Genomic DNA, 15,274 nt, shown 5'->3' with positions numbered 1-15,274 from the left:
TTTTGTTCCCACCACTCTTTACCCTGCAGCAGCAGCTCCCACAACCTTCCAAATCACTTGCAGAGTTCAGGGCAGAGTCTCAGAAAGGGGTGAGCTGTGTCTTCATGGAAACATTGATGTGGAGTGATGGACTTAATCAAGATCAAAGTTTTCCTGGGAGCTGTTGATGCTGAATTTAGAAACGGACATGCTGTTGTTCTCTGGTATCTTTAGCAACAAAATCAAACCATTTGGTTTTTTTCCCCACTGCTTATCATCTGAGATCTTGCTGGAGGTTCAGAAAGCTTTCCATTTGAAAGGCGGTCCCAGGAGCCCACAAGCCTGGGGTGCTTGGGTCTGAAATGGTCCATTACAGGCGATGCGGTCCATCCCTCCCTGGGAGCACTGCTGCCGTGTTTTCTGCTGGTCTTTCTGCCCAGAAATTTCTACAGTGCAGGCTGTTGGTGAGTGTGAAACTAAACCTCAGCTGATTCCACTTTTGTAGCAGAGAATACATCTCGTGCGATCTGTTGTAGTGGTTCTAGTTTTGACTGCTTTATGATTTGCTCTATTTATTCTTGCCCCCATTCAGAGTGAAATCCCCTGGCCTCATGCCCACAAAGCTAAGAATCATATTTATGGACATGAGGTTAGAACTGGGTCACATTCTGTTTACCTAAGTGGGTTGACGAACAGACGATAGGCAACTCTCCCTATAGTTACAAGAATGTTTAGCCTGATTTTTCCACTCATAAACAGTTGCACAAGGCTTTCAAGCATGGAGAGTCCTATAACAATGGCCTCTGTGGCCCATAACAGGTATTAATGGCAGTCATTTTGCTGGCAATGACAGCTACCTCTGAATTTCTCTTTCCAACAGACACAGTTTCTCGGAGTTTACTTTGTCTCATCCCAAGAGTTCCTTGCGAATGCCTATGTCTTAGCCGTGCTTCTGTTCCTTGCCCTCCTACTGCAAAGGACATTTCTGCAAGCATCTTACTATGTCGCCATTGAAACTGGAATTAACTTGAGAGGAGCAATACAGGTACTTGAATGATTATCTTTTCACTATGCAATAAGGAGCACATTATGTGTCCTCATGAACACTCAAGAATGATTTCCCTGTGAATGTATTGTTTTGCTGCCTTTTGACAGTGTTTTGAAACTAACCATTGACAAGGCAGTGTGACACGGTGGAAAGTGCCTTGGGCTGGCCTTGGAACTGTAGTAGTTCCAGCCCTAGTTCTGCCTTGGACTAGATCTGAGATGTCAGCTGCTTAGCCTCGAAGTGGGACAGACATCACTAATCAATCACAGAACTTTTTCCTGCTGCATGCAAGTGCAGCCTCATAATCCTTCTACAAATTCTGTTCCAGGGCTCTGCTACTGGATAGTCTTCTTTGGCTACAAAAAAGCATCTTTGACATACCAGGATTAGATAGACTGAGTAGCTCAGATGGTAAAGAATCTGCTTGCAATGCAGGAGACCCAGGTTTCAATCCCTGGATTGGGAAGATCCCCTGGAGAAGGGAGTGACAACCCACTCCAGTATTCTTGCCTGGAGAATTCCATGGATATAAGAGCCTGGTGGGCTATTGTCCATGGGGTCACAAAGAGTTGGACACGACTGAGCGATTTCAGACCAGACCAAGATCAATTTGAGCTCTTAAGTCTCAGGCCATGATGAGAGGGACATATCTGGCCTGTCTGGTCCCTGGGTCTAGGTTCTTGCTACTGCCTGCTGTGACTTCCTCCTCAGAGTCTGTTGGAAGGCTGATCAAGGTCAGGAAGGATTCAGGGACCCTTTAGGCAAGATAGTAATGAGCCCCAGTGTTTTCATTAGAATTTTAGTTCCACTGTTAGAATGGAGAGACCCAGTGTGATAGTGGCTTAAATAGGACGGAAGTTTGTCTTTCACGTTTGGTCAGGGCTAATACAGTCATCAGAGATCTTGGCTCCTTCTGTACTGTTGTGCTGCCAAGCCTTCTCACATGACTTTGTCCCATGGTTTAATGTGACTATGGATATCGCCACTATTGTGTCTACATTTAAACCAACAATAATAAAGGTGGGACAGTAGGAGGGAAGGCTGCCCTCTTTTCAAATCATGATGCAGAAGTTGCAGAGATCTTCACCCATCCCTTTGGGGAACATTTGGCCCCATGGCTATACCTAGAGAAGCTAGAAACTGTGGCTTTATTCTTGACAGGCTTTTATGCTACCCTGCTACAAATTCTTCTTATGAAAAGAAGAGAATGGATAATGAGGGACAGCTAGCAGATTCTGCCTTACCCAGCAATTCCCATGAAGTCAGTAGAACACTGAGAGGTTGTGACTAAATCCCAAAGCTGCCTCATTCTTCAGAAATGTTCCTCAAAGTCATTTACACTGACTGGTCCTCTGGGAGCCAGGATCAGAAGCAATGCAGAAAAGGGACTAAGGAGAAGGGTACAGCCTAGGCTGGGGACAGTGTCAAGGCCCAAACTCTGGTTATCTTGGTATAGTCCATGTGAATGGCGCCCCCTGGAGTTGTGTAGTACACAACTTGTGAAGCTGTGCATGACAACACTCCATCGCCAATGCTTTTTTTGTTGAAAAGCAGAGCCATTTCCTCATGAAGGTCTTCATGTGAAAATGATGGAAAGATCCCAGAAAAATCCAAGACCCTTAAGACTCATAGGGGTTCAGATCTAGGAGAACCAAGCTATTGCAAGTTCAGAAAACCTTTCTAAAATCCCAACCTCTGTTCAGAGCCTTCCAGTGATAAGCAGGCATGTACCACTACAAAAAACAGCCAGTTTTGTAGCCAAGCAGTTTTGTAATTAAATCTACTTTCTATTTCTGTCATAAATCACACTCTAACCTAATATTTTCCAATTATGCTAAAAGAGCCAAATATGGCTTTTTAATGTAGTAGCATGTAATTGTTTTTATTAAACTGTCTGAATATTTTGAATGAATAAGAAAGATTAATACATTATGTCCCCAAAAGAAAATGCTGGCATTAATTATGGGAACAAATTAGAAAAAAATTCTTCCATTCAAAGATTTACAGAAATCTATAGATAAAGATTTATGTCTTTGTGAGTTTGAGAACAGCCACAGTTCTTGCACAAAAGGTTATGAAGCAAAATTCCTGTATTGTATATAATTTTTGACATATACCAGGTTTTAGTTGTGTAATTCTGTGAATGCTAGTCTTTACTTAATAATGCTTTCTTTGTTAGTTTACTTATGTTCCTACTTCACTGAAACTAGATTTATTATTATTCTTTAAAAACTGATTGTATATAACTTAGGATAAGCCTAGATCTGTCAAAAAAAAGTCATTGCCATTATTTTAAACCTAAACCATGGTGTACATAACTCAAAAAAGACAGAAGAAGTTCATGCTTTAAGCAGACCTGCCCCATGAAAAAGCCTGGCTTTACACAAAAGATGAATTAAGGGCTGGGAATCTACCTTACAACAGAATGCACAATAAAATTTCCTTCAAGAGCAGACATCCCCAGGTCATTAAGACAGAAATGCATTTTTCCTTGTTTCAGGACACATAGCCTGAAAATTGCCATCTTTCTGGAAGGCACAATCACTCTGCACATAGAGCTTTTAGGTTCAGAACTCATGGGAAGCCATTACTGTGGCTGTTCCTCATGTGCCCTGGAGAGACAGAACAAGGTCCTCGGGGGTGGCTGGACTGGGGATAGTGCTAGGGCTGATCGACATACACATTTGTCTCACATAAGACCTTCCCAGGCTGAACCCTTGTATTTATTTCAAGGCTCAATTAAGACAAGATTTAGCCCCAGAGCAAACCCCTTTCCCCATTGGAGAAACCACATTAAAACAGATGGCTGCCACCTTTCATCATTTTTATGGCTCTCAAGTATGTTCTCCACTGACCTCCAGTAAATCAAGAATACGACTGGGCATGACAATCTGCATTTAAGATTTAAAAGCCAATTAAGTCCTGTCCAGTTAAGACCAACCAAGGGAAAGGTCTTGCTTGCTGGGGAAGTAGCTTGTCATGCTGGTGTAGATTCCTCATGGGAATGCTGCCTCTCTGACTTGCTTGGACTGTAGTCAAAGCCCTTTACCTCTCTGAGCCTCAGCTTCTCCATTTATAAAACTGGAACAGTCATGCAGTGCCCTTTACAGGGCTGCTCTGGGGCTCCATGGGGGGAGGCCTGAAAAGCCCCTGGCACTTTAGAGACACATGGCATCTGGAGTGGTGATTAGGGGGTTGATGATGACAAATGTGAAACACTCTACTCTCATTTCCAGACCAAGATTTACAATAAAATTATGCACCTGTCCACCTCCAACCTATCCATGGGGGAAATGACAGCCGGGCAGATCTGTAACCTGGTAGCCATCGACACCAACCAGCTCATGTGGTTTTTCTTCTTGTGCCCAAACCTCTGGGCCATGCCAGTACAGGTAAGGGACATGTGCTTTGTTGGGAGTTGGGAGACACAAAATCGGAATCTGCTGGTGCATGCCCGGTGGCTAAGAGCCTGCCGTCTTCCATTCCATGTTTACCTATACCTTTCGCCTCCTTGGGATCTCCATGGGGTGTATCCTGGGTGTCTGCACTGCCTCACACTCTCCAAGGGGTCTAGGCGTCTCTCTTGATGATCAAAGAAGGCAATGGTCACTAAGACTTTAAAACTGCAGCCAACCTTAAAAAAACCCAACAACTGAAGGATAATCATGTGTAGAACACTTTCACATAAAAGCCGTGTTATAGCAAAGTACTTACTTACATTGAAAAGTGTTCATGATGTGTTTTTAAGTGTGTTTTTAGTATTCAAAGCATGTATCTAAAGACATGATGTGTTTTTAGTATTCACAGTGTGCTTCCTGCTAAATTGGAAAACACATATGTATGCATTTGCACACATTTTTCCACACAGGAAAAAAAGAACTAAAGGGCCTCATGGGGGCTTACAAATGATTTTTTAAAGAAATGAATTCTTTTTAAAATTTTATTTATTTTTAGCTGTGCTGAGTCTTTGTTGCTGAGCGGGCTTTTCGCTAGTTGCGGTGAGTGGGGCCTACTGTTCATTGCAGTGCACAGGCTTCTCATTCTGATGGCTTCTCTCGTGGGTCACAGTAGTCGTGGCGTGAGGGTCTGGTGGTTGCAGCTCCCAGGGCTGTAGAGCACAGGCTCAATAGTTGTGGTGCATGGGCTTAGTTGCTCCATGGCATGTGGGATCTTCCCAGATCAGAGACTGAACCCATGTCTCCTACATTGGCAGATGTGTTCTTTATCACTGAGACACCAGGGAAGCCCTACAAAATTTTAAGTTATTCATTTCTAAATTCTCCAATAAGCCTGTTTTAATTTTGGAAATCTAAAACATGGCATTTTCTTTATTTTTATATATATATCTTTTTTTTTTTTTTTTTTTACTTTACAATATTGTATTGGTTTTGCCATACATCAACATGCATCCGCCACGGGTGTACATGTGTTCCCATCCTGAACCCCCCTCCCACCTCCCTCCATACCATCCCTCCGGGTCATCCCAGTGCACCAGCCCCAAGCGATTTGTTTCTTATATGATATTATACATGTTTTCATGCCATTCTCTCAAATCATCCCCCGCCTCACAGAGTCCAAAAGACTGTTCTATACATATGTAGAACGTAGGCAAAACACTCTCTGACATACATCACAGCAGGATCCTCTATGACCCACCTCCCAGAATATTGGAAATAAAAGCAAAAATAAACAAATGGGATCTAATTAAAATTAAAAGCTTCTGCACAACAAAAGAAACTATAAGCAAAGTGAAAAGACAGCCTTCAGAATGGGAGAAAATAATAGCAAATGAAGCAACTGACAAACAACTAATCTCAAAAATATACAAGCAACTCCTGCAGCTCAATTCCAGAAAAATAAACAACCCAATCAAAAAATGGGCCAAAGAACTAAATAGACATTTCTCCAAAGAAGACATACAGATGGCTAACATGGCATTTTCTAAAGCCAGACAACTTTTGAGATTGGCTCTGGAGGAGGCATGTTCTCCTCCAACAATAGAATGAGAATTCTTTGCATGGTTTACTGACTCCTGGCCTCATCTGCTCCTTCTCCCATCCTGAGCTCTTCCACCACAGAGTCTGTGACTCCTGTCCTGTGCCTGGGGGTGAATCTTCATTCTGGTGCTCAGGTCAAGAGCCAAAATCCCAGATCCATTCCCAGAAAGTCTGCAGGCTCCCTGGGTTCAAGATACTTAACCTATCCTGAACCTTAGTTTCCTCATCTGTGAAAAAGGGGAAGATTCCTACTCTCTGGAGTTGCTCTGATGATTCAGTTAGATAATGTAGGCAAAGCACCAAGCAGGGAGCCTGACATAGAGTGTTGTTTAGTCGCTCACTCATGTCCAGCTCTTTTTCAACCCCATGGACTGTAGCTCACCAGGCTCCTCTGTCTGTAGAATTTCCCAGGCAAGAATACTGGCATGGGTTGCTGTTTCCTTCTCCAGGGAATCTTCCTGACTTGGGGATCAAACCCACGTCTCCTGCTTAGCAGGTGGATTCTTTATCACTGAGCCACCTGGGAAACTCAAAGTTTGTATTTAAGAGACACTAAAGGAAAATAGAAGAGGCTTGTATAGGGAGGCAGCTAGACAAGATTGGAAGAAGTGTGTTAGTCACTCAGTCATGTCCGACTCTTTGTGACCCCATGGACTCTATCCCATCAGGCTCCTCTGTCCATGGAATTCTCCAGGCAAGAATACTGGAGTGGGTTGCCATTTCCTTCTAGACAAGATTGGATGAAGGGTAGAAAATCTGATGGTCCTTTTTATGGTAACAGCTATATATGTTATGCCCTACTTACTCACTCCCAGACCCCTGTGCCCCCTCCGCTCTGCTAAGATTTACCATTTTATCTTTTATCATTTCACTTGTTTTCCTTTAAACAACTCGTTTCAGGAGATTTTGTCCACAAAACTGCTACAAACCTGGTTACTATTAATAATAGTTTTTATTGCATAGGGACCATTGCTAACAATACTAATACTAACTAACAACTAATAACCCCTGCCCTGTGCCTGGCCTGTCCAGCTTCTCTCACTTGTGTGATTAACCCTCACAACATAGTGGGAGGAAAGTTAGGTAGGAATTTTTACCTCCACTGATTACTTGCTGCTGCTGCTGTTTAGTCACGTCAGGCATGTCCGACTCTGTGTGGCCCTATGGACTGTAGCCTGGCAGGCTTCACTATCCATGGGATTCTCCAGCAAGAATGCTGGAGTGGGTTGCCATGTCCTCCTCCAGGGGATCTTCCCAACCCAGGGACTGAACCCAAGTCTCCTGCATTGCAGGCAGATTCTTTACCGCTGAGCCACCAAGGAAGCCCCCACTGATTACTTATCTATACTTATTTATCACGAAGTATCATTTGATTTTCTAGGTTTTTTACATTTATTTTCTAATATTTATTTATTCATTTGGCTGCACTGGGTCTTAGTTGCGGCACACGGGACCTTCAATACTCATTGTGGCATGCAAACCCTTAGTTACAACCAGAGATAAAACCCAGGCCCCCTGCATTTATCTTAGCCACCAGACCACCAAGGAAGACCTTGATTTTTTGTTTTTAATTCCTCAAAGACTGTACCTTTGCACTTAGAGCTTTGACCAGCCCTCAAGACCCAGTATTACCACCAGAACTAATATAATCCCTTCAACCGGCTCAGGATTCCATATGCAGCCTGGTTATCCACAGGGCACACGAGGCTTTTGATGGTGTTGAAAAGAGCTCAGGAGCCCCATTCCTTCATCCCCAAAGGCTCTCCCTGATTGGAATCTTTTTGGATTACATATGCCTTTTAAATAACACTTTCATTGAGATATAATTCACCCATTTAAAGTGCACAGTTTAGTGGGTTTTAGCATGTTCACAGAATTATGCAACATCATCATAATTTTAGAACACTTTCATTACCCCAAAAAAGAAACCCATACCCACTGGATGAGTCACTCCTCATACTTGCCCCCAGCTCTACACCGTCACTGATCTGCAAATACTTCTTTTATATAATTTTCATTGGTGTATAGTTGATGTACAATGTTGTGTTAGTTCCAGGTGTACAGCAAAGTGAATCCGTTATATATACACCTGTATCCACACTTTTTTAGATTCTTTTCCCATATAGGTTATTACTTTTGAAAACATAATGAAACTTCTCAGAAAAACAAAAGTGCATTCACACGTTTTGCCTACAATTTCAGGGGCTTTGTGGGACCCCTGAAGCTTATGGACAACTATGTTAAGGAACTTGCCCATAGTGGGGACCTCTGTGCCACCTCATCCCATGAGCATTGGAAGCCCAGAGAGGGCAAGGGCCTTACCCTGGGCGACCCAGCAAGCTGGTAGCAACACCATACCCAGGTATATCCTTTCTGTGGTTCCCTAGTGACAGAGTTCCCATGAGGCTTGTTTGTTTATTTTAATAAGGAGGATCAGCCACCTTGTCTCCAGCTGTGTGCCAGGCACTATATATGTGCTTATTATATATGTTCATTTCATCTTCACAACCCTGGAGAAGGGCATGGTAACCCACTCCAGAATTCTTGTCTGGAGAATCCCATGGACAGAGCAGCCTGGAGGGCTTCAATCCATAGGGTTACAAAGAGTCGGACATGACTGAAGTGACTTAGCATGCATGCATGCAATCTTCACAACAGTTCTGCTAAGTGGGCAGTTAAAATCACCACCTTAAAAATGAAGAAGCTGAGACTCAATATTGCACAGCCAGTAAGTGCTGGGACTGCATTCAAACTCAGGGCTCCCGACTCTTGGACTGTGATCACCCCACTACTACACGAGATTGCTCTCCTGGCCTGTGACTAGGAGATAAAATAGTCTTTTTATTCCCCACACTTGCTTTGCGCACTCCAAATCCCTGATTTCTGGTGTGTTCTTCCACGTGGTCCATTCAGACCCCTGCAGAAGAACAGAGCAGACAGAGGGTCTGGGGAGCATGACACGGGGTGGACAAATTGTGGGGATAAGCCTGGTGGCAACAGTGGTCACATCCCCAGCAGCTGCCAGCCTTGGAGGTGGTGGTGGGTACAGATACCTATACCCAGCTGGGGCCCTAAGAGTGCTCTGGGAGTGCTCTAAGAGCTTTTGTGGTGTCCATTTTTACTCAAGCTGCTGAACGACACCCTGATAGCCTCCAAATGAGGACAGCTAATGAAAAGGGTGGATGCCAAGGATAATTTTCCGGAATGACAATGGGAGTGTGTTCTAGCAAGAGTAGGAATATTCCCTAATGTGCTCCTCTGCCTGCCCGTGCCAGCATTTAACATCAGCTAAACACTGGGAGGTAGATGGTGAAGGGGTCATTTTCCAGCCCCTAAGAACCCACTAATGGAGGAGGTGTTCTGTAATTAATAGATATTACAGAGTCAGCCACCCACTCCTCTCTCCTTGAGATGGTGCAGGAGCTTTGTGCCAATTTGATGAGGGCTCAGGCAGTGCAGGGCCAACCTTACCATTTTTTTTTTCAATTAAGGAAGACAGCACATCTGTTCTTCCAGAATAAGCCCTGAATTTAGAAGTGTCTGCCTTTGAAGGCAACCTGTGAAATTGTCATCTTGAGGCTTTGGGGGCTGGCAAGAGTAATTTACACTTCTCATCAATATTCAGAAGCCGGCTGTCACTTACATAAAGCTAGAAGCAGAATGAATTCTCTTTTTAGAGAATACCTACTGGATTCATTAAAAATTAAAGACACCAGGAACATTAGAATAAAAAGTAAACTCTCAGAGCCTGGACTCGTTTTGTCGGGCATGGGTGCCGTTCTTTTACCTCTTTTCTCAGGTATCACTTTTTTCCAATAGAGTGAAATATCAACCTTGATAAGCAGCAAACTGAACAAAAGGTACCGTCACTCTTTGTGCAGCCTCAGCTCTGAGACTGGCTTCCATCTGGAAAGGATACCTGGAGAGAGTGAATGCCCCAGTCAAGCTTGCAGATAAATGTATTTAGTTGCCAGTCCAGAAACTCTCTGCTTGTGTGCGAACCCATCGTATTAATCCCTCCTTCTGAAATCACACTGTCACACCTCGTCTTTTCTCCCAGGAAACTTTGGAAGGCTGGACACCAAGGCATGTCCCACTTTAGGGTGGTGGGGTTGGGGGGGTGGAGTGCAGACTTTGTTAATACCCGCTGGCAGGGGCTTCCCTTGTGACTCAGTGATAACGAATCTGCCTGTCAGTGTAGGAGATGCAGGTTCCATCCCTGGGTTGGGAAGATTCTCTAGAGAAGGAAATGGCACCCCACTCCAGTATTCTTGTCTGGAAAATCCCATGGACTGGGGAGCTTGGTGGGCTACAGTCCATGGAGTTGCAAAGAGTTGGACACGACTTAGTGACTGAACAACATCAACATGACCTGGCAGGGCAGCCCCCAGGTCAAAGGGAACTCATCTCCACAACCCTCCCTCAGATCATCGTGGGTGTGATTCTCCTTTACTACATCCTCGGGATCAGTGCCTTAATTGGAGCGGCTGTCATCATTGTACTGGCCCCTGTCCAGTACTTCGTGGCCACCAAGCTCTCCCAGGCCCAGCGAAGCACACTGGTAAGAATCCACAGTGTGCATGTGGCCCCTCTCCCCATCCTTCCCCAACTCATCTCCCCTCGTATTGGTGGGTCTCCTCACTCTTCCCCCGGGTGCCACCAAACAGCCCCTCACACATCCACACTGTGACTGACCTTAAACAGGTCACGTCAGCTGTCCAGACTTCAGTTTCTTTGTGAAATAGGGTTAATGCAGGGACATTCCTGTGGGGACAGAAGCTGGGCATCATCTGTAAAACAGCAAGGGCATTGACTCAGCTTCTTCCTCTTGGGTGGGATGGGGGCAAAGGAAACCCTCCTCTGACTTGGGGACTTTCTGGCAGGAGTACTCCAATGAGAGGCTGAAGCAGACCAACGAGATGCTCCGTGGCATCAAGCTGCTCAAGCTGTATGCCTGGGAGAACATCTTCCGCACGCGGGTTGAGATGACCCGCAAGAAGGAGATGACCAGCCTCAGGGCCTTCGCCATCTGCACCTCCATCTCCAGTGAGTACCCGCCGCCTCCACCAACCAGCCAGCACTGTGTACTGCTGCCTACATGCCAGGATAGGGTGTCGGGGCTGGAGGAGGAAGTAGGGGTGCAAAAGCAGGAGACTTTGGGACCATCCCATCCAGGGATGATCAAACTGTCTCTTAGAGCTGCCAGAAAGCAGTGTTCTCAGCCATTGATCCAGCAACTGTATTGAGAGCCTGCCACGTGCAGGACACTGGGCTGGCCCTCAAGAGACAGTGATGAGAAAGACAGATGTGGTCTTTGATGTCTTACTAAGCTGATGTGTTATTGAGAGGCATCAGTAACTGAATAAAAAACAGCAGTTTTGAATTCTCCCAAGTGTGAGGACTTCTCTTCAATAAGTCAGGCTGAGCTGCCACTGCCCTAAGGAAGCTACAAGGAAGCTTTTGTCTCCCTGGGGCCAGAGGAGTGAGAAGTTTTCTCTTTAAAGAACAAAAGCTCAAACTTGAGGTACTTACAGGTATAGATACTGAATTTACATTAGTCAAGTGGTTTGGGAAGCCCAAATCCAGAAAATAGAGAAAAAAAAAAACAAAAAGCATAAAACTCTTATGGTCCCAAAAGATACACATATTAAAACCGTTTTCCAGAGAACATAGGACTCCAGTGGCAAACATTCATGTTAAATAATGAGCTAATAATTAAGAAATTAAAATCTACCAGAAAAGATGCACCATCAGAGTGAAAGTCAGCAAACGCAAAAAATAGAATTAGTTCTTCAATACTTAGAGATGATAGAATAGTTTGAAAGAGATAATAAAATATACGTGTTAAAATAACTAAAGAGCTAAAGGAGGGCACAAGGCAAAACAGCGAAAAGAAAGCCAAAAGAACTTCTCAAAATTAGAAATTCAGTTCTTGAATTCAGATGGCTTCCTGGTCAGAGTGAGCATATAGAGGTCAGGCCGTGGATGGAGTCCTGGCCTGAGTTTATCTCCACAGTTGGTCTAGTGGCTCCATGGACTCACCGCTTTGCAGTTACTGCCCAAGTCCATAATCAGGATGTAGATATTTAGCAGCTAGAAGACCCCATACCGATTCCCTGATCTGCCCAGTTTAAGAGCCATTTTTGTAGGAAGGGCTGAGGGGAAGCCCCCAAAGAGAAAAAATAAAAGGGCAAGAACTCAGAGTACAGGTTAAATGAATTCACATAGCCGAAGAGGGGATTTTTGAATAAAAAGATATATCTGTGGAAATTACACAGAATGTGGCAGGGATAAGTAAATGGGAAATGTTTTTGCAAGTTAGGAGAACCATTTTACAGATGGGAAATTGAGGCCCAGAGTGGGTATCTCCCTGAGGTCACTTCTAGGTTAATAGCATGGCTCAGACTAGATTTTCTGGAATCTCTGAGACTCTCAGAGCTGAGAACCTAAATGAGGTGAAGAAAACTTAGGACACAATGGAACACCGTTTTCAGGCTGTGGTCTCTGAATGGAAGAAAAGCAACCTAGAATGGGCTTTGATGGGAATGGGAAACGAAGGGAATTAGGAGAGAGAGACACTACCACCCCCTCCGCCAGCTGAAGCTGGCTCTCTTGATGCGCCAGGAAGAGACATACGTGTGGGTGTGCCAGCAGTGGGTAGCAGTGGAGGGTGCACTGACTGTGTTTCCCAGAGAGGCACGGGGGAATGAGATGGGATTCGGGTCATCTGTGTGTTCCTGGCAGTCCACTGCCTAGAGAGAGGGTCTGGCGGGGCAAAGTGGCCTGCATTCAACCTGAAGGTTCTCACAGGGCAGGGCTTGCACTGAGCACCTCCTTGTGTCTGGCCAGACAGCACAGGACAGATGGTATCCTGGTCCATGCAGCAGTGACCAGCCCATCCACCATCATGGCACCAGCCATGGCATCTTTCTGCAGGAAATCCTGCTAAGAGCTGATTTTCACAGAATGGAGTGATGAGCATCGCAGGCTTCCTGGACTCCTCACTGAGACACTCCAGGTTCCTCTGCCATGACCCTGTGGCCTCCTCCTAGACTGAGCACTTGATCAGTTTGGTTCATTCACTCAGTTGTGTTCAACTCTTTGTGACCCCATGGACTGCAGCCCACTAGGCTTCCCTGTCCATCACCAGCTCCCAGAGCTTACTCAAACTCATGTCCATTGAGTCGGTGATGCCATCCAGCCATCTCATCCTCTGTTGTCCCCTTCTTCTCCTGCCTTCAATCTTTCCCAGCATCAGGGTCTTTTCCAATAAGTCAGTTCTTCTCATCAGGTGGCCAGAGTATTGGAGTTTCAGCTTTAGCATTAGTCCTTCCAGTGAATAATCAGGACTGATTTCCTTTAGGATGGACTGGCTGGATCTCCTTGCCATCCAAGGGACTCTTGTGAGCACTTGATAGAACAGGAGAAATTGGGAAGGAGCCTCTGGGGAGCTCAGGGAAACCAGTGTCCACAACCCCAGGCCTTCTTCAGCCTGTCTGTCAGCTCTGCCTACCCCTGGGTCTGGTCGTGGTAACAGTAACCCCACACTATGTTCAGCTCCGTGAGTTACAGACACTTGGCTTCCAGACACCCCATCAGGAGGAACAGCTGTTGAGGTAGGGGAGGGCTTCTCCCTCCAACAAGAATGTGGCAGGGTGGAGTGGGGCAGGCTCACCGTTGCTACAGTGGGAGAGAGAGAAGGGAAGCAGAAAGGAAATTGGGGGCACCAAGTCCCCAAGATTCCTGGCAGCAAGGTAGAGGCAGCCTTGGACCATATAGACGGGGGCATGTGGGAGCTCCTTTGCATCTAGGAAATGTATGCTCATTTCCTGCGATCTGAACTACAGCCTGCTGGGACATGGCTTCCTATGTAAACAGCATTATAAGATGCCTAGGTTTCCGGGCTAGCCCAATGAAGCCTGTCTAATAAATTCTTTTTGTCCTATGGGCCCCCAGACAACAAGCCATAGCTTTGTGAAGGGTTTGGGGAAGGAGGACCTAGGGCAAGGAGACTGCTTGTTGTCCAGAGCTGAGATGACTCTGGAAGGAGTCAGGGGCTCTGGAGCTATGCAGGGGTGTGCCCAGGGCCCCTAACCTGTCCAGTACTTGGTGACCTAGAAAGATAAACAGCCTCGGCTGGTCCATGGAAGAAGGCAGAGAGGGGAACAGGAAAAGCCCTCGGAGAGAGAGAGCTTGGAAAGCCAAGTGCTGCTCGCTGGGTGTTCACCTTTCCTGGGATGGGTTTCTCTGTGTTGGTTGATGGTGGGATGGGGAGAGACAGGTTAGAGGCCCTGCCAGGCTGCAGTTATTAGCTTTGAGTGTGTTTTCACTTACGTCCTCCTGGACTTCCTGCCTTCTGCTCTCTGTCACCTGGAATTAGGACACAGGTGATTAGGCTTGAGGTAATGGGGCATCTTTCATCCTCCCTTCTGGCACCAACCATGGGGTCCTGGTGCCGCAGTGGAGCCCTGGAGTCACGTGTCCTGATGGGGCCCATCGGTGGTGCGGCCTGCGGGGTTTTCAGTCTGGTCATCATACACCAGGCAGTCAGACTGTCAGGCAGACAAGGTTACCTCTGGCACTCTATCTGATGGTCTCAGTGTCAGCATCACTGAGATCTCCTGTGTGTGGACCCCTGAGCTGGTGCAGGGCAGGTCAGCACAAGGGGGTGAAAAGGAAATGAGTCCAGTTTCCCTGCTATCAAAATCCAGAATGGGTATTTCCTCTTGAAGAAAAACAGATGTGAGTTACTCAGATGGCACTGAGCGAGCCCTGCCCTGTGTTAATCACCCAAAAGGGCAAAAGATGTGCTGCTATTCTCATGGAGTTTATACTCTGCTGAGAAGTCAGCGCTCACGTACATGAGACAGTGTGGCTGGGAGTTCTCAACCACAGGACCTGCTCTGCACTGGCCGCACTAACCCTCACGACTCTGTGAGCTGTGTGCCCCTGTTGTCCCATTTTACAGCAGGAAAGACTGAGGCTCAGGGAAGGGAATGGACTCTCTGAGGTCCTCAGCCAATAAATGGCAGAGAATAGAGAAGAAGGAAGCCCACATGGGCAGGGAGTGTGCACAAAGCTTCATGCAGGAGGAGGTTTGGCTGCAGCTGGCACAGGCCAGGTTTTAGTAAGAAGACCAAGTGAGGAAAAGCAGGGGTGAGTGCTGTGCTTCCTCTTAGAAGTCAGTCCCACCCTTCTTTTCTTGCAGCACCCACATAGCCCTAGGTGTCCAGTCCAGCCATGCATTGGA

General features: G+C 45.9%; 1 protein-coding gene across 3 annotated transcripts in view; it reads left to right on the top strand.

Annotated features, from left to right (window-relative positions):
- The window catches only part of ABCC8 (ATP binding cassette subfamily C member 8), a 78,988-nt gene that overhangs the window by 21,381 nt on the left and 42,333 nt on the right, over positions 1 to 15,274 (top strand). For all 3 annotated transcript variants that reach the window (XM_070384042.1, XM_070384041.1, XM_070384043.1), the window contains 4 exons: positions 860 to 1,024; positions 4,264 to 4,419; positions 10,451 to 10,585; positions 10,908 to 11,070. In XM_070384042.1, coding sequence (XP_070240143.1) covers positions 860 to 1,024; positions 4,264 to 4,419; positions 10,451 to 10,585; positions 10,908 to 11,070 — 619 coding nt within the window. The remainder of the gene's footprint in view (positions 1 to 859; positions 1,025 to 4,263; positions 4,420 to 10,450; positions 10,586 to 10,907; positions 11,071 to 15,274) is intronic.

Source organism: Bos mutus, chromosome 15, assembly GCF_027580195.1.
Source record: "Bos mutus isolate GX-2022 chromosome 15, NWIPB_WYAK_1.1, whole genome shotgun sequence".
In the NCBI taxonomy this organism is placed as follows: domain Eukaryota; kingdom Metazoa; phylum Chordata; class Mammalia; order Artiodactyla; family Bovidae; genus Bos; species Bos mutus.
This window is presented reverse-complemented; position numbering and strand designations above follow the sequence as displayed.